Below are 25,579 nucleotides of genomic sequence, written 5' to 3'. Positions count from 1 at the left end.
ATCTCTCTTTGGGGTTTTTTTTTCTCTTTTAATTGAGATAAAGGGCTGGGAAGTGCCAGCTCCATGCCAGACTCCAGAGAGGGCCCATTCCACGTGCTGCCCCCTGGGACGCAGGTGCACACAGCGAGGCTCGGAATGGCTGGGGAGCATCCCCAGGTGACACACGGCTCGTTAGCGGATTGGCATTCAGACCTGTTTCTTTGCAATTCTAAAATCCTGCTTTTCCCAGGTTACTGAAGGAACTAAAGGCAGAGGTTAGGGTCTTCCTTATTCTTTCTCATGGATGACTTCTGCTGACCAGTGACTCCCACGGCCCACCAGGGGCCCGCTAGGCCACGGGCCTCTCTGCTGCTCACAGTCAGTGTTTTGAACCTGATGCCACTCGTGGACCTCTTCCCAGAAAATGGCCCCTACCATGCACCGTGTCTTGTTCCAAGCTGCTGTCTCTCCAGCCCTTCCCTCGTTGGCAGCGCCTTCCCGTCTGCTTCCTGCAGGCCTGTCCTTAACAGAAACACGCGGCTCTGGGATGAGACGGAGCCGGTGGGGGTGTGGTCCACCTGTGCCCGTGTGCAAGCAGGCCGGGAGGCTCCCGTGTCACAGGCAGACGTCCAGGCTGGCCGAGGTGGGGACTGCGGGCTGGGTCGCCAGGTTGGCCCGTACTGCCTCCCTCTTCATTTACGTGTGGTTGTGGGGTGCCCTCACCCCCGTGTGGGGACGGGGCTTCTAGCACGGCTGCTGGGCGCCGACAAGGTGCAGGTTGGCTTCTCACCAACGTAACGCTTCTCTGGGTTCCCTGTGGTCTACGTAGCTGTGTTGAGCTGAACCGGTCCTCGTTCCTGGAACCAGAGGGCTTATCCAAAGCCAGGAAGTCAGTGTTCATCACCAGGAAGCTGAGCGTGTCGGTTGGGGAAATCGTGAACGGAGGACCACTGCCCCCTGTCCCTCGTCATACTCCCGTGTGCAGCTTCAATTCCCAGAACAAGTACATTGGGGAGAGCCTGGCTGCGGAGCTGTCTGTGGGCATCCCGAGACCCAGCGTGGACGCCGGAGGTGAGGAGTTGCAGCTGCGTGGGGAGCTAGCGTTGCCCCTGCAGGAGGCCTCCCTGCCGGCGGGAGCATCCGTCTTATTTGAAGGTGGGGTGGCTGGGTATTGACTCGGGGCTCAGGTATTTCTCCCTCTCAGGTATTTCTTCCTGGCCTTGGATAAGCCTCCTGAGTGGCTCCCTGAGGTCACAATGCTTGGTTCCCGTGGATGAAGCACACGCTGTCCCCTGTGCCCTTGCTTGGGAGGGTGGCCAGTTCTTAGGCTGGCTGTGGGTGCCGGGGGCTTGTCCTGAGTGCCCGTCCTTGCCTGTCCCCTTCCAGGTGGGGGGAAAGGAGAGGCTTGTGGTGCAGAGGCAGATGTCCTGCCGCCCGCTCTCCTCCAGCAGCCTCTTGCTGTGCCCGCGCCCATACCAGCTTCTCTGCCTCACCTCCCGGCACCGGCCCCGAGCGCAGCGCCTAGCCTCTTCCAGGCCCCCGGGCAGCCCCCCACGCAGCCCCCGGTGCAGCCCGAGTTGCTTCCTCCAAGGCCTGTACCTGTTTACTCTGATGCGGTAAGGGAGCCCTTCGTGCACGGGTCACCAGCCAGGGCGCCTCCATCGTTCTGAAGGGTGCCTGGGGCCCCCGGCCAGGCTGCGCCCTGCCCCCAGCTTGCTGTCTGCGTCTGTGGGAAAGGGCTTCGGCTCAGGCTTTGGAGAAGGCGTGGGAGGGTTTTTATGGACCTGGGGTGGGGGCTGCAGGGAGTGCTCCTGGCGCTGGGGGCTCTGCAGCCCTGTGGTCTCTGGAGCACCCCCGGCCTGTGGAGTAGGCTGTTGCCTGCTGTCCCAGGAGGGGCCCAAGGAGAGGACCTGCCCGCCGTCGTGCAGCTGCAGGTGGCAGAGCTGGGCCGAACCCCCAGGCTCCGTGCCGCGCACCCGGCTTTATCACAGTCGGCAGGACATCAGTTCAGGGCTTCTGTGCCTACGCCGTCTCGTGCCCCCGACGTGTCTGCTCACATGCAGTTGGGGACGTGTTGACTCGGGACGCCTGGGGCCTGCAGCACCCAGTGCTGTTGGGGTTGAGCAGAGCCTGTCGACCACATAGGTGGTAGGATTGTGCCCGCCACCCTGCTGCTCGGGCAGGTGCTGAGGGGACGTGAAGAACGGCTGGAGAAACGAGCGTGTTTGATGCGATGTGGCGGGTGCGCTGGGCGGGCGGTGGGCAGGCAGCAGGCTCGCCTTGGCCCCTGGGAGGCTTCTCTGTTCATCAGCAGGAAAGCCTTCCAGAAGCAGCATGGCTGATTCCCACGTGAGGACTGTCGGGGCCCTCAGACGGCTTGCGAGCGACGTTTGCCCCAGGGCGGGGGCTGCCCTAGGCCACCTCGGGTCCTGTGCAGGGCTCGGGGCCCTCGGGCTGTAAGGCCGGGTGGACTGAGGCCGAGCCTCCCTGCCACGCCTGACCCCTCTGACCTCTCCTCAGGACCTGGCTCAGGTGGTGGATGAGCTCATCCAGGAGGTCCTGCAGAGGGACTGTGAGGAGGTTGGTGCCGCCGGGGCGGCCTTCGCCATGACAGCCCTGGGGTGAGTGCCGTGCCCCTCCTCTCTGAAGCTGCCCGCCCGCCGGGCCCCCGTCCCTCCGTTTCTCCCCGTGGAGCTGCTCGGTCTTGGGCAGGACGCCACCTGCCCTTGGTGCAGCCTTAGCTGTGCTGGCGCTCATGACCTCGTCGGTCGCTGGCAGGAGTTTCTGCGGGTGTGCGCCTTTTGAGCAAGGTTGGGTTTGTTAGAGTTCTAAAGTAAGACCTATTTTTCCTTAAACTTTAAATATGCCTTTACAATCTAGTGAAGTAAAAATTTCTTTATTCTCTATTGAATATTAGAAACACTTTTATGTGATCTTGGATTAAATTTTACTTTAGAAATTTAACAGATTAAATCCTTTTAAACATTCGACATCAATTGTGTTTTATGCCATGATGAAATTTCTTTAGAGATTTTAAGTTATATTTATAAATCTCATATGTTTCTAATATCTTAGATATCTAGTCTTCATAAATTTAACAGTCAAAACTTCAAAATTTAAGACTTAAGTGACTTCTATAAAGTTAGGTAAAGCTAATTGATTTAGTAAATCAGATTATCTTAAGAATTTCAGACATGTTGTAAAATCCTATTACACATGAATTCACGCAATGATTAAAAGGTATTCTTTCACCAAAAGTGCAGATGCCTCAAAAGGATTAAGGTTATTGATAGGCTTGATTCATTTTCTTATACTGGACTCCTACCTTTAGTTTGAACTAAAAACAAATAGGATTTCATTGGCTTTGTTTTATTGTGATAAAATGTGCATAACAAAGTTAACCACCTTAATCATTTTTAAGCACACAATTCAGTGGCATTTAAGTGTGTTAACCATGTTGTGTATCCCTCATCACTATTTCCAAAATTTTTCATCCCAAACAAACTGTAGCCATTCAGCAGTAATATCCCATTCTCCTCTCTCCGCGGCTCCTGTTAACCTCTATTCTGTTTTATGACTTTATGACTTTGTCTCTTTTACACGCCTCACATAAGAGACATCGTAAGAGTATTTGTCCTTTTGTGTCTGGCTTGTTTTAGATACAAAACGTCTTTAAGTTCATCTATAGTAGCACAAATCAGCATTTTCTTCCTTTTTATGGCTGAATAACACTCCCTTGAAGTATACAGTTGACTCTTGGGGTGTTGACGCCCTGTGCAGTCGAAAATCTGAGTTTAACTTTTGACTCCCCAAAATCTCAACTGCTTATAACCTACTATTGACTGGAAGCCTTACTGATAACAGTTAGTAGTTGATTAACACGTATCGTGTTTGTTGTATATATCAGTAAAGTAAGCTAGAGAGAAGAAAATGTTAATAAAATCGTAAAGGAAAGAAAGTACACTTACCGTGGTGTTGGTGTCAGGGGACCCGTGCGGTTCAAAGCGTGCTGTTTAAGGATCACGTGTATCAACACACAGATACATGTATATGTACCACATTTTGCTAATTTGTCTGTTGATGGACACTGTTTTTTTTTTTCACCTTTTGACTACTGCGAATAATGCTGTTAGGAACACTGGTTTACCAATAACTATTTGAGTCTCTGCTTTCAGTTCTTGTGGGCATGTGCCTAGAAGTGGAATTACTGGATTATATGATCTTTTATGTGTGTGTGTGTATATATGTATATATATATATATGATTTTATTTATTCATGAGAGACAGAGAGAGAGGCAGAGACACAGGCCAAGGGAGAAGCAGGCTCCATGCAGGGAGCCCAATACGGGACTCCATCCCAGGACCCCGGGGTCACGCCCTGGGCTGAAGGTGGTGCTAAACTGCTGAGCCACTGGGGCTGCCTCTTTTTTATATTTTTTGAAAAACTACCAAACTCTTTTCCACAGTGGCTACACCATTTTGTATTCCCTCCATCAGCACACAAGGGTTCCATTTTCTCCGCATTGTTGCCAGCACACAGTATCATTTAAAAAACTTTTGTAGTAATCATCATCGTGGGTGCAAAGTGGTATCTCGTAGTTTGCATCTCCCTGATGAGTAACGACGTTAAGCGTATTTTCATGTGCTTGCCTTTTGTGTATCTTCTTTGGAGAAATCTATATTCAAGTCCTTTGCCCATTTTTGAATTGTTTTTTTGTTGTTGAGTTTGTAGGAGTTCTTTTATTTTCTGAATGTTAGTCCCTTTTTAGATACATGATTTGCAAACATTTTTTCCTATTCTGCTTGGGAGTGCCTTTTGGTTTAGATTGCCTTTTCACTCTCTTGATCGTGTTCTAAGATGCACGAAAGTTTTAAATTTTATGCAGTTCATTTTATTGAATTTTTCTTTTGTTGCCTGTGCTTTTCAATTTCATATTCAAGAAATTGCTAAATCCAACAATATGAATATTTTCCCATGTTTCCTTCTAAGAATTTTATAGTTTTAAGTCTTTAAGTTTAGGTCTTTGATGTACGTTGGTTTCATTTTCATATACGGTATAAGATACAGATGCAACAGCATTCTTTTGTATATATTCTCTGTATTTTGAAATGACTGTCTTTTCCTCTTTGAATGGTCGTGGCACCCTTGTTGGAAATCAACTGGCCATATGTGAGGGCTTCTTTCTTTTTTTCTTTCTTTCTTTCTTTCTTTCTTTCTTTCTTTCTTTCTTTCTTTCTTTCTTTCTTTTAAAGATTTATTTATTTATTTATTCATGACAGAGACAGAGACACAGAGAGAGAGAGATGGAGGCAGAGACACAGGCAGAGGGAGAAGCAGGCTCCATGCAGGGAGCCTGATGTGGGACTTGATCCTGGGTCTCCAGGATCACATCCTGGGCCGAAGGCAGGTGCTAAACCGATGAGCCACCCAGGGATCCCTGTGAGGGTTTCTTTTTTGGATTCTCTGTTCTACTCTTTTGGTCCATATTGTCTATTTGTATGCCAGTTCCACATTGTTTTGATTACTGTACTTATGTAGTAAATTGAGGTTTGTTTGTTTTTTAAGATTTTTTATTTATTTATGACTGACAGAGAGAGAGGCAGAGAAGCAGGCTCCATGGGACTCGATCCTGGGACTCCAGGATCATGCCCTGGGGTAAAGGCAGATGCTCAACTGCTGAGCCTCCCGACTGCCCCTCAGTTCTAATAGGTTTTGAGTGGACTTCCTAGGATTTTCTGTATATAAGGTCATGTCCTTAGTGAATAGATAATAGTTTTTTTTTTTCTTTTGTACTTTGGATGTTTTTTACTTTTCTGTAATGTCCAATATGGTATTGAATAGAAGCAGCAAATAGGGCATCCTTGTCTTGTTCTTGATCTTAAAGGAAAAGCTTTCAGCGCTTCACATCTGACTACGGTGTTAGCTGTGGGTGTATCACGTATTCATTTATATTCATGTGCAGGATTTATCATGTTGAGGAAATTCTGTTTCTACTTTCTTTTTGAAAATTTTTATCATGAAATGGGGCTGAATTTTGTTATATGCTCTTTCTGCATTACTTGGGATGATCATGTGAGTTTTTTCCCCTTCAGTTTATTAATATGTTTGTATTACATTGGTTTTCATTTGTTGAACTATCCTTTCATTCCAGGACTAGATCCCACTTGGTAATTTTATATAATCCTTTAAATATATTGCTGAACTTTGGTTTGTTAGTATTTTGTTGAGGATTTTTATACCAATATTCTTTTTTTTTTTTTTTTTAATTTTTTTATTTATTTATGATAGTCACAGAGAGAGAGAGAGAGAGAGAGGCAGAGGCACAGGCAGAGGGAGAAGCAGGCTCCATGCACCGGGAGCCTGATGTGGGATTCGATCCCGGGTCTCCAGGATCGTGCCCTGGGCCAAAGGCAGGCGCCAAACCGCTGCGCCACCCAGGGATCCCCTATACCAATATTCTTAAGGGATATTGATCTGTAGTTTTCTAATAGTGTCTTTGTCTGGTTTTGGTATCCAATCAGGGCAATGCTAGTCTCACAGAAGTGTAGAAAATGTTTCTTCTCTTCAGATTTTTAGAAGAGTTTGAGAAGGGTTGGTGTTCTTCCATAAGTTTTCAATATAATTTATCGGTGGAGCCATCTGGTTCTGCATTTTTCCTTATCAGGAGAGGTTTTTGAATACTGAGTCAATTTCCTCACAAGTTATAGGTGTATTCAGATTTCTACATGAGTCAGCTGTAATAGATTGTATGTTTTTAACCATGAGTTTAATTTTTATGCTAAAGACCAAATATGTATTTTTTTCCATGCTGATATTAGAAATGTAGTTATGCAGCTTGCTTGGCTTGTATTTATCTATTTAGAATGATGCCCACTTTTCTCTGCCTAGCGTTTCCAATGCTGCTATGGAGGAGCTATTAACAGCTGCAACCACAGGTATTTTGAGGCACATTGCAGCTGAAGAAGTCTCTAAGGAAAGGGAGCGAAAGGAGGAGGAGAGGCGGCAGGCTGAAGAGGAGAGGTGAGTGTGCCTTGTGCGTGTGAGACAGCGTCGGAAAGTATGGACACAGGACAGAACCCACCCTGGCCTGGATGCTCCTACCGTTGTCCACTGCACTGGCCTCAGCCTTGGTTCCCCTACGCCCCGTGCGCACAGCCCAGGGGGTGGGTGGGCGTCCTGAGGTCACAGCCACCTTGTACATAGCAGCCTTCCCTCCCGGCTGGCGTTGCGGGGAAGGTGGTGGCGGGGAAGCTGGGGTGTGTGGCCGTGTGGCTGTCTGGTGGGGTCAGAGGAGTGGGCTTGCCGGCTGAGGCAGCCCCACTCACATCCCCACTTGCGAAGTCAGGAGTCTGCCGGGCCTTCAACGTGACCCTTGTGCTTTTACCCGTAGGTTGAAACAAGAGCGAGAACTGGTGTTAAGTGAGCTGAGCCAGGGCCTGGCTACAGAGCTCACAGAGCTGGTGGTGACAGAATGTGTGAGAGAGACCTGCTCGCAAGAGTTGAAGTAAGTCGAGTGCCGGTGTCCTGGAGCTGAGGGTGTGGGGTGCTGGGACGGTTAGGGTTGTGGAGGTGCTGTGGCCAGGCCGCCGTGGTTCACGCCAGCTGTGTTGCACGCTGACAAGGAGCATGTCTTGGAGCGGCCAACCGTAAGATGGCGTCCCTGTGTTGGAGCCGTGTTGCATCCAGAGAGGGCCTTGCTTCTGTGCCCAGCGCCGCCACCGGCCCTGCGCTGGCTCTGGGAGGTGTCCGTCAGCAGGACGATTCATGGTAGTCCTCTGCGTGCCGAGTTAGCCACTGTCAGTTTTTCTCAAGTAGAAGGTCCTTTCTTGCTTCATACGTTAAAAGATTTCTCTGAATTCTTTCATTTAAGAACTTTATTAACTTAGTTTTTAAATTGAAGTCTAATTCACTTTCAGTGTTATATTAGGTTCAGGTGTACAGCATATTGATTTGAAAGTCCTATATATAGAGTCATTGTTCACCAAGGTAAGTGTAGTCACCACCTGTCACCATACAACATTATTACAGTACTTATTATTATTATTTAAAATATTTTATTTATTTATTCATGAGAGAGGAGGGGGGGGCAGAGACACAGGCAGAGGGAAAGCAGGCTCCACGCAGGGAGCCTGGTGTGGTACTCGATCCCAGGTCTCCAGGATCATGCCCTGGGCTGAATGAAGGCGGCGCCAAACCACTGAGCCACCCGGTCTGCCCCAGTATTTATTATTCACTGTATTCCCTGTGTTGTTCTTTTCGTCTCTGTGACATATTTATTTTGTGATTGGAAGTTTGTACTTCTTAATTAATCTCCATCTATTTCACTCATGCCCCCACCTACCTGCCTCTGGCAACCACCAGCTCTCTGTATTTAAGAGTCTGTTTTTGTTTGTTCCTTTGTTCTGTGTTTTAGGTTCCACATAAAAGTGAAATAAGGTATTTGTCTTTCTCTGACTTAGTGCACTTAGCACATTATTCTCTACATCTATCCATGGGGTTGCAAGTGGCAAGATCTCATTCTTGTTTGATGGCTGAGTAGTATTTTTGCACGCCTACACACACACCCACGCCCACACCCACCCACACCCGTATCTTTATTTATGTGTCTCTGGATACTTAGGTTGCTTCCACACCTTGATGATTGTAAGTAATGCTGTTATAAACATATGGGTGCAGATGTCTTTTCAAATTAGCGTTTTCAGTTTCATCGGGTTAATAAGTACGCAGTAGTAGAATTACCGGATCATAAGGTATTTTAAGTTTTAGTTTTTTCAGAAGCCTCTATACTGTTTTCCACAACGGTTGTACTAATTTACGTTGCCACCAGCAGTACACAAGGGTTCTCTTTTCTCCACATCCTGGTCAACATCATTATTTCTTGTCTTTTTGATTCTAGCCACCTGACTGGTATGAGGTGGTATCTCATTTATGGTTTTGATTCACATTTCCTTGACAACTAGTGTGATGTTGAGCATCTTTTCATGTGTCTGTTGGCCGTATATATGTCCTCTTTCGAGAAATGCCTATTCAGGTCCTCTGCCTGTTTTTAATTGGATTTTTTTTTTATGTTATGTAAGTTCTTAATATATTTTGGATATTAATCTTGTATTGGATAGATCATTTGTGGATATCTTCTCCCATTCAGTGGGTTGCCTTTTTGTTTTGCTGATGGTTTCCTTTACTGTACAAAAGCTTTTTATTTTGGTATAATCTTAGTAGCTTGTTTTTGCTTTTGTTTGCTTGGCCTGAGGAGATTTATTCATAAATAGGTTGTGAAGGATGATGTCCGAGAGTTACTGCCTGTGTTTTCATTTAGGGGTGTTAAGGTTTTAGGTCTCACATTGAGGTCTTTAATCCATTTTGAGTTTCTTTGTGTGTGTGGTGTGAGAAAGTGGTCTAGTTTCTTTCCCATGCATGTAGCTGTCTAGTTTTCCCTACAGCATTTGTTGAAAACTATCTTTTTCCGCTGTATACTCCTACCTCCTTTGTTTATAGACAATTGACCGTATAGGAATGGGCCCTCTATCCTATTCCATTAATCCCTGTGTCTCTTTTTGTGCCAGTACCATATATTTTGATTACTGTAGTTTTGTAGTATATTATGAAATTTGGGATTGTGATACTTTCAATTTTGTTATTCTTTCTCAAGATTGCTTTGACTATTCAAGGTCTTTGTGGTTCCATACAGATTTTAGGATTATTTGTTTTTATCTGTGAAAAGTGCTGTTGGTGTTTTGATAGGGATTGTATCGAATCTGTACATTCCTTTATAGTATAGACATTTTAACGATATTAATTCTTTCAACCCATGAGCATGAAATACCTTTCCATTTGTTTGTATCATTTTCAGTTTCTTTAATCAGTGTTGTATAGTTTTCAGAGTATAGGTCTTATACTTACTTGATTAAATTCAGTTTCTCTTTCTGCTACTTCGTTATTAGTGTATAGAAATGCAGCAAATTTCCATGTATGAATTTTGTGTCTTGTAACTTTATTGAATTCATTTATCAGTTCTCGTAGTTTTTTGGTGGAGTCTTTAGGGTTTTCTTTTTTTCTTTTTTAAAGATTTATTTATTTATGATGGAGAGAGAGAGAGAGAGGCAAAGGGAGAAGCAGACTCCACACAGGGAGCCCGACGCGGGACTCACTCCCGGGACTCCAGGATTGTGCCCTGGGCCAAAGGCAGGCGCCAAACCGCTGAGGCACTCAGGGATCCCCCTAGGGTTTTCTATAGTTAGTATCACTTTATCTGCAAAGAGTGACAGTTTTACTTCTTTCTTACCAATTTGGATTCCTTTATTTTTTTGTCTCACTGCTGTAGCTGGGACTTCCAGTACTATATTGGATAAAAGGGGTGAGAGTTGAGCATCCTTGATTTGTTAATGATCCTAGAGGAAAAGGTCTCTCAGTCTTTCACCATTAAATATGATGTTCACTGTGTGACCTTTATTATGTTGAGATATGTTCCTTCTATATGCACTTTGTTGGTAGTTTTTTTTTTTTTTTAAAGATTTTATTTATTTATTCATGAGAACACACAGAGAGGATTGAGAGAGAGAGAGGCAGAGACACAGGCAGAGGGAGAAGCAGGCTCCATGCAGGGAGCCCGACGTGGGACTCGATCCCGGGTCTCCAGGATCACGACCTGGGCTGAAGGCGGCGCTAAACCGCTGAGCCACCCAGGCTGCCCTGTTGGTAGTTTTTATCATCAGTGGGGTTGTATTTTGTCAAATGCTTTTTAATTTTATCTATTGAGATGATCTTACGGTTTTTATCCTTTCTTTTGTTAATGTGGTGTGTCCTATTGATTGATTTATGAATATTGAACCACCGTTGCATCGCTGGAATAAATCTCACTTGATTGTGGAGAATCATTTTTCATGTATTGGTGAATTCAGTCTGCTAATATTTTGTTGAGGATCTTTGCATCCATGTTCATCAAGAATATTGGCCTGTATTTCTCTTTTTTTGTAGTATCTGTTTTTGTATCAGGATAATGCTGGCTTTGTAGAATGAATGTTACTACATTTATAGACTGTTTTCCTCCCTCTTCTATTTTTTGGAATAGTTTGAGAAAAGTAGTTATTAACTCTTATTTACGTATTTGATAGAATTTACCTGTGAAGCCATCTGGCCTGAACTTTTGTTTGTTGGGTTTTTTGATTATTGATTCCATTTCATTACTAGTAATCTGTTCAAATTTTCTATTTTTTTCCTGATTGAGTTTTAGAAGATTGTATGTTTCTAGGAATTTATCTACTTCTAGGTTGTCCAGTTTGTTGGCATATAATTTTTTATATTTTCTTACATCCTTTGTATTTCTTTTTTGTTTTTTAAGATTTATTTATTTATTTATTCATGCGAGACACAGACTGAGAGAGAGAGGCAGAGACACAGGGAGAGGGAAAAGTAGGCTCCTTGTAGGGAGCCTGATGCGGAACTCGATCCCGGATCCTGGGATCATGACCTGAGCCGAAGGCAGGCACCCAACCACTGTAGCCACTCAGGCGTCCCTAACATTTCTATTTCTGTGATGTTTTTTTCTCTTCCATTTCTTTTCTTTTCAAAGATTTTATTTTTTATTTGAGATAGAGAGCACGAGCTGGGTGAGAGGCCGTGGAAGAAGCAGACTCCCCACTGAGCAAGGCAGGGTGGAGACTAGAGACCCGGGGATCATGACCTGAGCCAAAGGCAGATGCTCAACCACTGAGCCACCCAGGCGCCTCTCCTTCTCAATTTCTAACATAATTTCTTTGAGTCCTCTTTTTCTTGATGAGTCTGGCTAAAGGTTTTTCAATTTTGTTTATCTTTACGAAGAACCAGCTATTGGTTTTATTGATCTATTTTGTGTTTACTGTGTTTCATTTATTTCTGTTCTCATCTTTATTATTTCTTTCCTTCTCTAAGTTTTGTGTTTTGTTTTGTTTTCTAAAGATTTTATTTATTTATTTATTTATTCATTCATTCATTCATTCATTCATTCATTCAAGAGAGACACAGAGAGAGAGAGGCAGAGACACAGGCAGGGGGAGAAGCAGGTTCCCTGTGGGGAGCCTGAGGCAGGACTTGATCCCAGTACCCCGGAATCACGACCTGAGCCAAAGGCAGACACTCATCCAGTGAGCCACCCATGTGTCCCTAAGCTTTGGGTTTTGTTTGTCCTTTTTTCCCCCTAGGTTCTTTAGGTGTAAGGTTAGATTGTTTATTCGAGATTTTTCTTCTTGAGGTAGGCCTGTATCACTATAAATCTCCTTGGGACAGCTGTATCCCAAAGATTTTGGACTGTTGTATTTTCATTTTATTTGTCTCCGTGTATTTTTTTAATTTCTTATTTGATTTCTTGGTTGACCCATTTTTTTTGTTTAGTAGCCTGTTGGTTAGCCCCCATTTATTTGTGTTCTTTGCATATTTTTTCTTGTAATTGGTTTTTTGTTTCATACTCTTGTTGTTGGAAGAGATGCTTCCAACTGAAGCATCTGAACTGAAGAACTGATACGCTTTCAGTCTTCTTAAATTTATTGAGACTTATTCTGTGGCCTAATAAGTGATCTGTCCTGGAGAGTGTTCCTTATGCACCTAAAGAATCTGTATTCTGTTGTTTTTGGATGGAATATTCTATATATATCTGTTAGGCCCAACTGGTCTAATGTGTTGTTCAAAGTCACTGATTCCTTGTTGATTTTCTGTCTGGATAATCGATCCGTTGATGTGAATGTGGTGTTAAAGTTCTCTATCATTGCTGTTTTATGCCAGTTTCTCTTTTGTGTCTGTTAGTATTTGTTTTATGTATTTAGGTGCTCCCATGTTGGGTACGTAGATATTGTTCCCTTTATCGTTATGTAGCATACTTTTTTGCCTCTTGCTATGGTCATTGTTTTAAAGTCTAGCTTGTCTGAGTATTGCTACCTTGGCTTTTATTCACTTCCATTTGCATGGTGTGTGTTTTCCACTCGTTCTTCACCGTCAGTCTGTATGTCTTTAGGTCTGAAGTGAGACTCCTGTAGGCAGCACGTAGATGGATCTTGTTTTTTAATCCATTCAGTCACCCTATGTGTTTCAATTTGAGCATCTACATTCAACGCAATTACTGATAGGTATGTGCTTATTACCCTTCTGTTCATCACTTTCTGGTTTTTTATAATTCTTCTCTGTTCCTTTCTTCTCTCTTCACATGGAGTTTGATGGCTTTCTGAAATAATATGCTTGGATTCCTTTCTCTTTATTTTTTGTGTATGTATGATAGGTTTTTGGTCTGGTTACCATGAGACTCATATATAACATCTTATGTGTATAGTCTTCTATATTAAGTTTATGGTCACTTAAGAACTTTATTGATTTCACCTCCAAGCCTCAGGGTAGAAAGAAGTTCAGTATGCAGGGAAATCTGTCTGTGTTTGAGCTCCCCTGAGGTAGCCTTGGACCAGATGAGCTTTAGTAGCACAGAGCGTAGATTCCAGTGCAGATGGAGGACAGAAGTGTTTTGTTTCAATCGTGTTTCTGTCTTTAATAAATGCGAGTCTGTTTCCCTGTTTAAGTATGAGACCATTTAAGTGATGGATCGATGTCTGTTCTTAATCCCAGGAGGGAGCGTTAGGAAATATATAAGAGCTGGGACTTGCTGATATATTTTCCTGCAGTCCCAGGAGACCTGGGTTTCAGCTCAGGTCCAGAGCTGGTGTCCACCTGCCACAGAGGATGGCTACTGAAAATACGTCGTGCTTGTTTAAGCTTCTTTGATTTTGTGACTAAATGTATTTGATAACATTTTCTGTGCTCCCTTGGTTGACAGAATTTTGTCATAATAATCTCTTTTAGATACTGGTTTATCTGAGGACCACTGCCATGTAAGACATGTGCTGCCAGTTTTGGCTGCCAGCTGTCATGTACTTGAGACACTTGTAATTGCAAACATCAGATATTGCTGATGAGAAAGTGTGGAAGTTGTCTTACTGGTCATTTAAAAATTAAAATTTGTTGACTGTTTATTAGGTTAAAGGTATATTGACCATTTGCAAGGGTTCTGTTGGACCTGTAATCTAGTACACTGTACCACTTTTGTTCTTTTTTCTCTTCTGTCTTTTCAGGTGTCTGTACATTAAGTAAAATGAAAATCTTAAAGCTTCTTTTGTGGCAGAGTCATAATTACATTTCAGTAGTAAGGATGTGGGGCAGCGTGGGTGGCTCAGCAGTTTACTGCCGCCTTTGGCCTAGGGCGTGATCCTGGGGTCCCAGGACCGAGTCCCACATCGGGCTCCCTGCATGGAGCCTGCTTCTCCCTCTGCCTGTGCCTCTGCCTCTCTCTGTTTCTCATGAATAAATAAATTAAAAAAAATATTAAGGATGCAGAGTCTTGCCACTTTGAGGGCAAGCACTCGATGTGTGTGGGCCTGGGGTGCAATGTCTCTCATCCTGATTGCCCTCTTCTGTAGGAGTGCAGTGGAGACAGACCAGAGGGTCCGAGTGGCCCGTTGCTGTGAGGATGTCTGTGCCCACCTGGTGGACCTGTTTCTTGGGGAAGAAATTTTCCAGACTGCAAAGGAGACCCTCCAGGAACTTCAGTGCTTCTGCAAATATCTCCAGCGGTGAGTCATGTATCCTCCTTACAGAAGAAATGAATGCACGTGGGGAGAGCCTTTGATAAAGGTGATACTTTCAGAAATAGTCAGTTACACACACACACACAGACACACAAACACACGAAACCTGTTCCTTCCTAAAGAGTCGATGCTAAGGGGATGAATATGGAATCAGATTGGGAGCTGTTCTGTATTACGACAAATATTTATAGGTTGTTTTCTGTTGTTTACTCACAGGGAGGTAGCCATGAATGAGCCAAACAAATTCTAGCTGCATGAATTTCCAAAATATAATTAGTGAAAAGAGCAATTCTCAGGGAAATGTATACAACATACAGACTGCATATTCAAACTAAGTAGGGACGCCTGGGTGGTTCAGCAATTGAGCGTCTGCCTTTGGCTCAGGGCATGACCCTGGGGTCCCTGCAGAGAGCCTGCTTCTCTTTCTGCCCATGTCTCTGCCTCTCTCTGCGTCTCTCATGAATAAATAAATAAAATATTTTTAAAAATTAAAAATAAATATAAATAAAAAATTAAGTAGTTTTAGGTTTATATATAGTAATATAACCTTATAGAAAAGGAGGAAAATAATGAACATAAACTTAGCACGTCTCTGCTCTGTGCTAGCCTTTACTGCATTTGAGGTCAGGTGGAGGCCAAACCACCACAGCATACTGGACTCTTCCAGGTGTCAGTGGCACCATACATGACCTGCCTAGTTCTCAGGGGGGAGACTTTCACGTGGCTTTTCTTTTTAGCTGTGACAGAGTGCTGCAGTGACTGTCTTTTTACAAACATTCCACACGGGTACACACGTACCTGGAGATAATTCCTATCAGTGGTATTTGCTGGGTCAGAGTGTGTATGTATCTTAGGTTTGTATCCATATTGCCAAATTGGTGTCCAAAGGTTGTTCAGCTTTGGTGCTTCCCTGGTTTTGTTGTTCACCACCACTCAACTGTTACCATGCCTTTCCTGTGCCTGAGTATTAATTTTAATTCTGATTCATTTTTCAGTTTGAGGACTGTTGCTGAAAAAGACTTACACATATTCCCAGGAAGTGTGCTGCCCTGTGTTTTAGCGCTGGACTGCATTTTTGCATTTGTCTCTATCAGTAAACTTCAGTATACGCAGGGGTGACATATTGGTGTATCTTCCAGGTGGAGAGAAGCCGTGGCGGCCCGGAAGAAACTTAGGCGCCAGATGCGGGCCTTCCCAGCGGCCCCCTGCTGTGTGGATATCAACGACCGGCTGAGGACCTTGGTGCCCAGTGCGGAGTGTCCCATTGCTGAGGAGAACCTGGCCAAGGGCCTTCTGGACTTGGGCCATGCAGGGAGAGTGGGCATCTCCTGCACCAGGTCAGCACTCAGCCTGCCATGGCTGCCCGATGTGCCCGTGCCCCACCCGGCTTTATGGGGAGCGTGGAATAATGTGTGCATTTGGAGGGAAGATGGGTAGAATCAGAGAAAGTGAAGACAGATGCAGGATTTTGTTCTGGAAGTTTGTCTTCCCCTCCAGTTCCGACGTGTGACACGTTCTACATGCCTTGATTTCGTGTGCCTTTTCTACTTCACACACTCAGGGCCTGGTACTGGAATCTTACTTAGAATCACCTGTTTGTTTTCTGGTCTTTGTGGATTTACGCTGTCCATATCCGTTGGTAGAGGTTCTGTCCCTGTGGAAGTGTTGTAGAGGGCGGAATTTTGTCTGTGTACTGCTCATCTCCCATGGCTCACACATGATAGATAAGTGCTTGATATTTGTTTAATGAATGAGTCTGCTGACTAATCAGTTTCTTTATCAGAAAAAGTTCTCTTAGTCTCCTAAGCATCTCCATCAGGAGACTCCACTAACCAGTTATTTTCCACTCAGAACAGCAGGAATTTATCAGGTTCCTTGCTCGGGCACTGAGCTGGCCTCACGCACTGTGTCCTTTCTTCATAGGTTACGGTGGCTCAGAAGTCAGACAGCACACCAGATGAAGGTTCAGCACTTCTACAAGCAACTGCTGAGGTCTGCTGTGCCCCGGTGTGCGTGCTTCTCCTGCCTGGGGCTTGTGCCCTGGCTCACCCCCTGTGCTCTGTCCCTTCCAGTGACGCGGCATGGGTGCCCCTGGACCTGCCGTCCCTCGTGGCCAAGCATCTCCCTGGGAGGCGGGAGCGTGTATTTTGGAAGCTGGTGCTGGTGTTGCCTGATGGAGAAGAGCAGGGCCCAGGGAGCCCTGGCAGGTCAGGAAAGGGTTCCCTCTTTGGGCTGTGAGGTTGAGAAAGTGACGTCTGGAGGCAGAGTGACTTCTGAAAGCATCAGGCGTCAGGGACTTGTGGCCTGTTCTGTTTGTGGCTTGAAGTTGACACTTTAGATTTTTAAAATTTTTATTCTGTAAACGGGATAATAGTTTATGTGCAAAAGCATTTAAGAGTTGATGCTCATCTAAAGCTATGCTGAGGTGTATTGATTAGAGCCCACTTCATTCAGATTCTTGGGGAAGACCATTTATAGTGTGTTTGCTGTAGTCCCCTTCCCTTTTTTTTTTTTTTAAGAAAAACTGGCATTTTTTAAAAAAGAAATTCAAGAAATTGACATGGCATTATTTTCTATAATCAAACTGCTTCCAGAAATCACTTTTTTAAAAAATTTAATTAATTTATTTTTTTTTAGATTTTATTTATTTATTCATGAGAGACACAGAGAGAGAGGCAGAGACAGGCAGAGGGAGGAGCAAGCTCCATGCAGGGAGCCTGATGTGGGACTTGATCCAGGACTCCAGCATCACGCCCTTGGCTGAAGGCAGATGCTCAACCGCTGAGCCACCCAGGCGTCCCTTAAAAATTTCTTTAAATTTAGTTTGCCAACATACAGTATGATAACCAGTGCTCACCCCATCAAGTGCCCTCCTCAGTGCCTGTCAGCCAGCTACCCCATCCCCCCACCTTCTGCAACCCTTTGTTTGCTTCCCAGAGTTAGGAGTCTTTCATTTTGTCTCCCTCTAATTTTTCCCACTCACTTCCCCTCCTTTCCCTTATAATCCCTTTCACTATTTCCTCTAGTCCCCGTATGAGGGAGGCCGTGTGATAATGTCTCTCCCTGGCTGACTCGCCTCCCTCGGCATCACGCCCTCCGGCTCCCCCCATGTCCGTGTAAATGGCGAGATCTCCCCCCTCTGATGGCCGAGTGACACCCAGGGTGCGCAGGGACCACGTCTTCCTCCAGCATGTGTCCGTGGACATCGAGGCTCCTCCCGCAGCGCGGCCCCCTTGGAGACGGCCCCTGGGAACGCGGGGTGCAGGTGCCCCTGCAGCTCACCGCCTCTGGGCTGCGGGGTCAGTACCCAGCAGTGCAATTGCCGGTCGGAGGGCAGCTCCGTGTCCGACTCCTCGAGGCCCCCTGCCCGTCCAACTCCTCGAGGTCCCCACGGTGGCTCCCCCCGCCCCCCCGCCTGCGTTCCCACAGCAGCAGAGAGGCTCCCCTTTCTCCACATCCTCCCCACACCTGTTGCCTCCTGACGGTGGCCGTCCTGACGGGATGGGGGTCCTACGTGGATTTGGTGTGTGTCTCCCTGATGCCGAGGGACGTGGAGCATCTTTCCGCGTGTCTGGGGTCCCGTGTGGGTCTCCTCTGGAGATATGTTTGCTCACATCTTCTGCCCATTTCTTTTTTTTTTTTTTTTTTTTAATTTTTTATTTATTTATGATAGGCACACAGTGAGAGAGAGAGAGAGGCAGAGACATAGGCAGAGGGAGAAGCAGGCTCCATGCACCGGAAGCCCGACGTGGGATTCGATCCCGGGTCTCCAGGATCGCGCCCTGGGCCAAAGGCAGGCGCCAAACCGCTGCGCCACCCAGGGATCCCCTTCTGCCCATTTCTTGACTGGATTGTTCATTTCCTGGGTGTTGTTTGATAAGTTCTTTATAGATCCTGGATACGAGCCCTTTATCTGATATGTGATTTGCACATATCTTCTCCCGTTCTGTAAGTTTTTAGTTTTGTGGACTGCTTCCTTTGCTGTGCAGAAGCTTTTTTATCTTAAGTCCCAATAGTTCATTTTTGCTTTTGTTTCCCTTGCCTTCATGGATGTATCTTGGAAGAAGTTACTGTGGCCAAGTTCAAAAAGGGTGTTGCCTGTGTTCTCCCCTAGGATTTTGATGGAATCCTGTCTCACATTTAGATCTTTCATCCATTTTGAGTTTATCTTTGTGTCTGGTGTAAGAGATTGGTCCAGTTTCATTCTCATGCATGTGGCTGCCCAATTTCCCCAGCACCATTTATTGAAGAGACTGTCCTTTTTCCAGTGGAGAGTCTTTTCTGCTTTGTCGAAGATGAGTTGACCGTAGAGTTGAGGGCCCATTCCTGGATTCTCTATTCTGTTCCATTGATCTGTGTATCTCTTTTTTTTTTTTAATTGATTTTTATTTATTTATGATAGTCACACAGAGAGAGAGAGAGAGGAAGAGACACAGGCAGAGGGAGAAGCAGGCTCCATGCACCGGGAGCCCGATGTGGGACTCGATCCTGGGTCTCCAGGATCGCGCCCTGGGCCAAAGGCAGGCACTAAACCGCTGCGCCACCCAGGGATCCCTGTGTGTCTCTTTTTATGTCAGTACCACACTGTCTTGATGATCACAGCTTTGTAGTCCAGAAAACACTTTAAAGCAGAACATGTTACTTTTCTTTTTTAACAACTTTATTGACAATGTAATTTACATGATACATTTCACCCATCTAAAGTTGGTTTCACTGTTTTTTCATATTCACAGAGTGGTACAACTATCAGCACTAATTCTGGAACATGTTTTACCTACAAAGAAATCCCGTATCCATCAGCAGTTACTCATCATTCCTCCCTGTCATTAGTTCCCAGAAACCACTACTGTCTCTATCTTCTATGTGTTTTCCTATATGAACGGAGTCCTACTATGTGTAGACCTATGACTGGCACCTTTCACTCAGCCATCCTGTTTTCTGGGTTTCATCTTGTAGCAGTATCAGCCCTTCATTCTTTATTTGTGGCTGAATAATATTCCATTGTATGAATATAGCACAGTTTATTTATCTTTCGTCAGTTGATGGGCATCTGGGTTGTTTCCGCTCTCTGGTTATGATGAATAATGCTGCTCTGAGCATTCATGTGTATGTGTTTGTGTGGACAGATGTTTGCAGTTCTGTTTGTTACATACCTAGGAGTGGAATTGCTAGGTTGTGAGGTAACTTTATGTTTAAAAGTCCTTGAAGAATTGCCCGACTGTTTTCCACAGTAGCTGCACCCATTTTCCATTCCTGTTAGCAGTGTTCAAGGGTACTAAGTTCTCTGAATACATTCCTTCTTTAGCAGTTACTATTGAAACACATGCAAGCTAAAGAAAAGGTCATCCAGTTTGTAAGACATCTGAGCAAAGAGGAGAGTTGCAGTATTTTAAAAGTATTTAAATCATGATTCATTTCTTAGAACAAAACAGCTGTGTTCTGATTTGCTAAATAAGTTTATTCTCTAAGAAATGTACATCCCAATAATCTTCAAGAGCTCCGGCATGAAATTTGATTCTGTAGAGTGTGTATGTAGTTGATCCTTGATTAACATGGGGTTTAGGGAAGTCCATCACAGTTGATATCTGTCAACCCACATCTGTATGGTAGTTCCCTGCCTAAGTTTTCCTAAAAATCTTTATAGGTTACATTTAGAATTAAAATCTTGGGATCCCTGGGTGGCTCAGCGGTTTAGTGCCGCCTTTGGCCTAGGGTGTGATCCTGGAGACCTGGGATCGAGTCCCACATCAGGCTCCCTGCATGGAGCCTGCTTCTCTTCCTGTGTCTCTGCTTCTCTCTGTGTCTCTCATGTTTTTTTTTTTTTAAATTAATTAATTAATTAATTTATTTGTGATAGACATAGAGAGAGAGAGGCAGAGACACAGGAGGAGGGAGAAGCAGGCTTCATGCCGGGAGCCCGACATGGGACTCGATCCCGTGACTCCAGGATCGCGCCCCGGGCCAAAGGCAGGCGCTAAACCGCTGAGCCACCCAGAGATCCCCATCATGTTTAAATAAATAAATAAAACCTTTTTAAAAAAATCTTTTTTTAATTGTTATTTTCTTTTATTCACAGAATTTTAGCAAACTGGTTACAAGTCAAGTTCATGGGAGGTGACGGCTCCATGGATGACACAGGCAGTGAGCCTGGGGGGATTCAGACACTCGCTCTATTTCATGCGCTCAGCAGCATAGGGGATCAGACTGTTGCTGTCAACGTCTGCATAAAGGTGGGTAAGAATCACGTGTGTTTGCTTCTGTGATTTTCTTATTTTGCTCACTGCCAGACATTATTAGAATCCTATAAGTGCCTGTTTTTCTGTTTTGATAACTATTTATTTCCTAAATGTAAAAGTAATGTATGTGTGAAAGTACAGAAATACAAGGAAATATAGAGGAAGCATAAAGATGATAGGTATCTATGCTGTCACTATTCAGAGGTGACGGTCATGGTTTGGTTCACCAACTGGACAGTGAGTTTGTTGTTCCTCTTGACTTTATTCTTAAGTCTTTTTTTTTTTCTTTTAAAGATTTTATTATTCATGAGAGACAGAGAGAGAGAGAGGCGGAGACACAGGCAGAGGGAGAAGCAGGCTCCCTGCAGGGAGCCCAGTGCAGGACTTGATCCCGGGACCCCAGGGTCACGCCCTGGGCCAAAGGCAGACACTCAACCACTGAGGCGCCCAGGCATCCCAATTCTTTTGTCTTTTAATCAAAGTAATACTTAAATGTAGTTTAAAAGTCAGATAACATCTTACAATTTATAATGAGACAGCAGCCCTTGCCTGCCCCTCTCCTAGCTCCTATCCCCAGCTCATGAGTGGGTGAATCCAACCATGAGCCCTGTAAGCTCTGCGCTGCATCCTGGGGGCTTTGTTCACCTGGATGTGCTCAGTGATCAGAGAATCTACATCTCAGCCCTTACATTCAGCATTACTCTCCGCATTTTCAAGCACGTGAAGTACCACGCTTCTTGGGCCACTGACCCTGGTCCAGCCCAACTGTTTGTCCTGGGCACACCTGCCAGCTCCATCATCACAGCAAGGAAACGGCACACACTGCTGCTGCAAAGTGACATCTTTCACATACTTGGTGGCTTTTCGGATTTGCATATCCTTGATGGCCTGGGCAGTTTCACACGTGTCCTTAATGTGAACACAAAGATTTGAACCTCTTGATTTGCATGATTTTGTAGGGTTTTCTGGGTCAAGTGAGTCGTGAACCATTTTCAGAGGTCACCTTAGGCTGCTTAGGGGCCAGGGCTTAATTTCTGTTGTATTTCCAAATCACATACTTACGCTGCTATTTCTCAACTTAGCTACTTTAGATGTTTTCTACTGATTTCACATTAAAATATATCTATTGTTATACAACAAATTGCCCCCAGACTTAGCAACTTAAAATAGCAAACATTTATTATTTATAGTTTCTGTGGGTCAGAAGTGTAGGTGTGGTTTAGTTGGGTCCTGTAGCTCAGGGTTTCTCACAAGGTGGGATCATGATGTAAGCAAAGCTCTGGTCTCATCTCAAAACTTGACTGAGGAAAGATCCATTTTCCATCTTCCTCTTGTGGTTGTTGGCAGGATTCATATCCTTGCCAGCTGTGGCTGGGGCCTCTCGCTAAGGCAGCTGCCTGCCATCAGCAGAATAAGACAGTCTCTTTAATCTAATCTTAGAGGCAACATCCTATCACTTTTTTCTGATTCTGCCTTTTTAAAATTTTAGTTTAATTTAAATTTAATTTAATTTGTAATTTATTTTTTATTTATTTATTTTTTTTAAGATTGATTGATTGATTTATGATAGAGAGGGGGGCGGGGACAGAGACACAGGCAGAGGGAGAAGCAGGCTCCATGCTGGGAGCCCGACGTGGGACTCGATCCCGGGACTCCAGGATCGCGCCCTGGGCCAAAGGCAGGCGCGAAACCGCTGAGCCACCCAGGGATCCCCATAATTTGCTGTAATTTATTTGAGAGAGAGAGAGAGAGAGGGAGAGAGCAAGCAGGCAGAGGGAGAAGCAGATTCACTGCTAAGCAAGGAGCCCGACATGGGGCTTGATCCCAAGACCCCGAGATCATGAGCTGAAGTCAGATGTTTCATCAACTGAGCCACCCAGGCGCACCTCCCATTTATTTCCATTTATTTTTTATTTTACTGATTCTGTCTGTTACAAACGAGTCAGGGCAGGGGATTGTTGAAGGGCATGGGCACTGGGAGCTGGGATCCTGGGGGCTGTCTTCGTGGCTGCACCCCATGCTGGGTGAGGAATGAACTCTCATATCCTGGTTCTACCCAGCCTTCCCCAAATTCCAGGGCAGCTACATCATCACTTTGTCTTACCTCAGAGAGTGGGGTCACATCTTATTGGCTGTGTGACTGCTGTTTGCCCCAGTCACAAGTGTTCTGTGACTACATCTCTTATTTATTTATTTTTTTTGCAAGTAATAGTTGCCTTATTTTCTCACTTACATAATTTTTTCTATGTCTCTTATTAATTTTTACCCAAATGTGCTAGTGTGTGGACTGTATATAACTTTGTAGGAAAAAAAAAAAAAACTTTGTAGGGTTTTCCAGATGCTCGGTCACTTCACCTTATCCCTTCCTTTGACAAAGGAGTCTTCTAACTCCCGTCTGGGCTGACCGCCACTCGGGTCTCTGTACCAGTTACGTGGTCCTGTTCCCCCCCTGCTGACTGTGACCTTGGGCAAGTGCCTTGTGTATGAGTGCTCTTAGGGGCCCTCTTTTTTTTTTTTTTTGTCTTTAATACTTCATGTTGTTTATATGTTTAATAACATCCATAGGGTCTCTGCTCGCTGAGCTTTCCTGATTTTCACTTTGTTCATTTCCTCCCCTTTCCATAGTTTTTGCTTTGTTTGTTTTGGTTTTTAATCAGTCTTGGGCTGGCTTGTACCTGTTGGAGAGAGCCTCTCTCCTTCAGAAGTCACACTGCATTCCTCACCATTCACTCCGGTATGCATTTCACAAGTATTTACTGAGTGACTTCTCGTGTCTCAAGCAGTATTCCAGGTACGGGGATAGAGCAGAAGGCAACAGAGATCCATCCCCGTTCTCAGGAGCTAATGTCCCAGTGGTAGAAGGAAGCCATGGGGTGGGGGGGAGTGTCAAGCACGCCTCCTCCCTGGTTTATATCCCAAATTACAACTGTCATCCTCCCCTCTCCCTCTCCTGCTTGCTTGTATCTGTTTTATGTTATTTTGTGTTATTTTACTTACGTATTTATTTCATCATGACAAGTGCACTCCTTACCCCATCACCTCTTTCACCACCCTCCGCTCTGGTGACCATGAGTTTGTTCTCTGCAGTTAAGAGTCTGTTTGTTGGTTTGTCTCTCTTTTTTTTTCCCCCCTTTGCTCATTTGTTTTGTAAATTCCACATGTGAATGAGACCTTATGATCTCTCTCCTACTGAAGAGCATAGAGGCTCCTGCGGCTCCGAGAAGTTAGGATAAATTGCCCCAGGCCACACAGCACAGGGTGCCCCTGTGGGTGAAGTGAGCTGTTAGGTCCCACCTGACTCCTACAAGTGCTTACCCGGGCTTGCCGTTGACAGCAGCAGCTGTTTTTTGTTTCCTGTTTGGTGGGATGCATCTTCCAGTTTCTTCCAAAGAAACGATCTGTGGGAATAGAGTTTCCTTGCCCCCAGACTCTCTCAACGTGTGTTAACCTTCACGTGTGCTTTGTGGTTTAACTAGGTTTATAGAAGTGTGGGTTGAAAGGTTTTTCCTTCCAGTTTTGCTCCATCCAGAGTTGCTGTTGAGATGTTTGAGGCGATTCTTGTTCTTTTCTCTGTGGCCTGGTTCTGTTTTTCTTTAGAAGGCTGCTCTGTTTCTGGGGTTCTGAAAATCCACTGAGGCCTGCCTGCTGCTGACTCTGTGCGCTCCCTCGTGGGACGTTGTTGCGTCGTGGTGCCACATGGGCTCCTCCTCTTTCTGTGCTCTGCTGAGCTCCCTCGAGACACATGGTAGATCTCCTCACTTAATCCTCTGAGCTTCTTATCCTTTCTATCCTAGTTTTTGTCTTGTTTTTAAATATTGTGCTCTGGGAGAATCATTGATTTTTATATTCCAGATGGTCTATTGAGTTTTCTGTCCTGTGGATATCGTTTGATTTCCTCGTTCTCATCCTTATTTGAGTTTATCACATCATCTGATGACTATTTTTGGATGCATCATCAGAGGAAATTAGGATTTTTGAGGTCTGAGTTTTCTTATGCCCCATGCGTTATCTGTTTCCTTTGGATTTCCTCTTCTCTGTTATTCTAGTCTCTCTCTCACATTAGAGGCTCTCCTCAGACATGTTCTCTGAGGCTGCCTGTACCTGAATGAGGCCCTTAAAGGCTGCTCATAAGCTGTGTGCTTGGGTGGGGTGGGTACAGAGTAACTGAACAGCAAGCCCACCTTTTGGGGGAGCTACCTTCAGATGTCAGGGTCGATGAGTCTCTTGCACTGTTTGGTTTCTTTGGAAAGGATTCATCTTGGCTCTTCCTCTTGGGACATGTAGGGTGTGGCCAGTGCTAAGTGCCTGCATCTTCTCAGCATAGGACGCCTGCAGGGGGCAGATTGTACTTAGAGACCGCCTGTAGGTGGGCAGGTGACCTGGAGGGCACTGCTCTGTGCGTGACTTGGCCATGTGGTCCCGAACCTTGCCTCTGGCTCTTGGTGCTTCTGGGTCTGAGTGTTCAGAGCTTTTGCAGGCTCAGCAGGCCTGGTGCCTCCCGAACCTACATCTCTAGGTCTTCAGGTCTAGCTTCCTCTGCTTTCTTAATGCAGTGGTTCCTGTCTCCATGATGCTTTCTGGAAACTGGTCAGAATCCCTTGTTTGCTGCTGGTTTGCCTTTATGCCGTCGTCTTGGGCTTACCTGGCTTGTTTGTATTTTGGGCTTACCTATTTTTATACCTGTTTAAGGGTGATTGTTAAGATTAACCTCTTCAAACACAGTTCCTGTAGAGGCTGAATTATCTGTTGACCTGGCTGTTTCTTGC

The 25,579-nt window shown here is 45.0% G+C and overlaps 1 protein-coding gene across 2 annotated transcripts in view; it reads left to right on the top strand.

Moving 5' to 3' along the window:
* LOC112669242 (minichromosome maintenance complex component 3 associated protein) overlaps positions 1–25,579 on the top strand; it is a 53,420-nt gene that overhangs the window by 17,752 nt on the left and 10,089 nt on the right. For both annotated transcript variants that reach the window (XM_025462200.3, XM_049104782.1), the window contains exons 12-21: positions 809–1,050; positions 1,366–1,595; positions 2,500–2,600; positions 6,869–7,000; positions 7,371–7,484; positions 14,410–14,562; positions 15,717–15,914; positions 16,501–16,569; positions 16,650–16,784; positions 20,654–20,807. In XM_025462200.3, the coding sequence (XP_025317985.3) occupies positions 809–1,050; positions 1,366–1,595; positions 2,500–2,600; positions 6,869–7,000; positions 7,371–7,484; positions 14,410–14,562; positions 15,717–15,914; positions 16,501–16,569; positions 16,650–16,784; positions 20,654–20,807 (1,528 nt within the window). The remainder of the gene's footprint in view (positions 1–808; positions 1,051–1,365; positions 1,596–2,499; positions 2,601–6,868; positions 7,001–7,370; positions 7,485–14,409; positions 14,563–15,716; positions 15,915–16,500; positions 16,570–16,649; positions 16,785–20,653; positions 20,808–25,579) is intronic.

Source organism: Canis lupus, chromosome 31 (assembly GCF_003254725.2).
Source record: "Canis lupus dingo isolate Sandy chromosome 31, ASM325472v2, whole genome shotgun sequence".
Lineage (NCBI taxonomy): Eukaryota > Metazoa > Chordata > Mammalia > Carnivora > Canidae > Canis > Canis lupus.
This window is presented reverse-complemented; position numbering and strand designations above follow the sequence as displayed.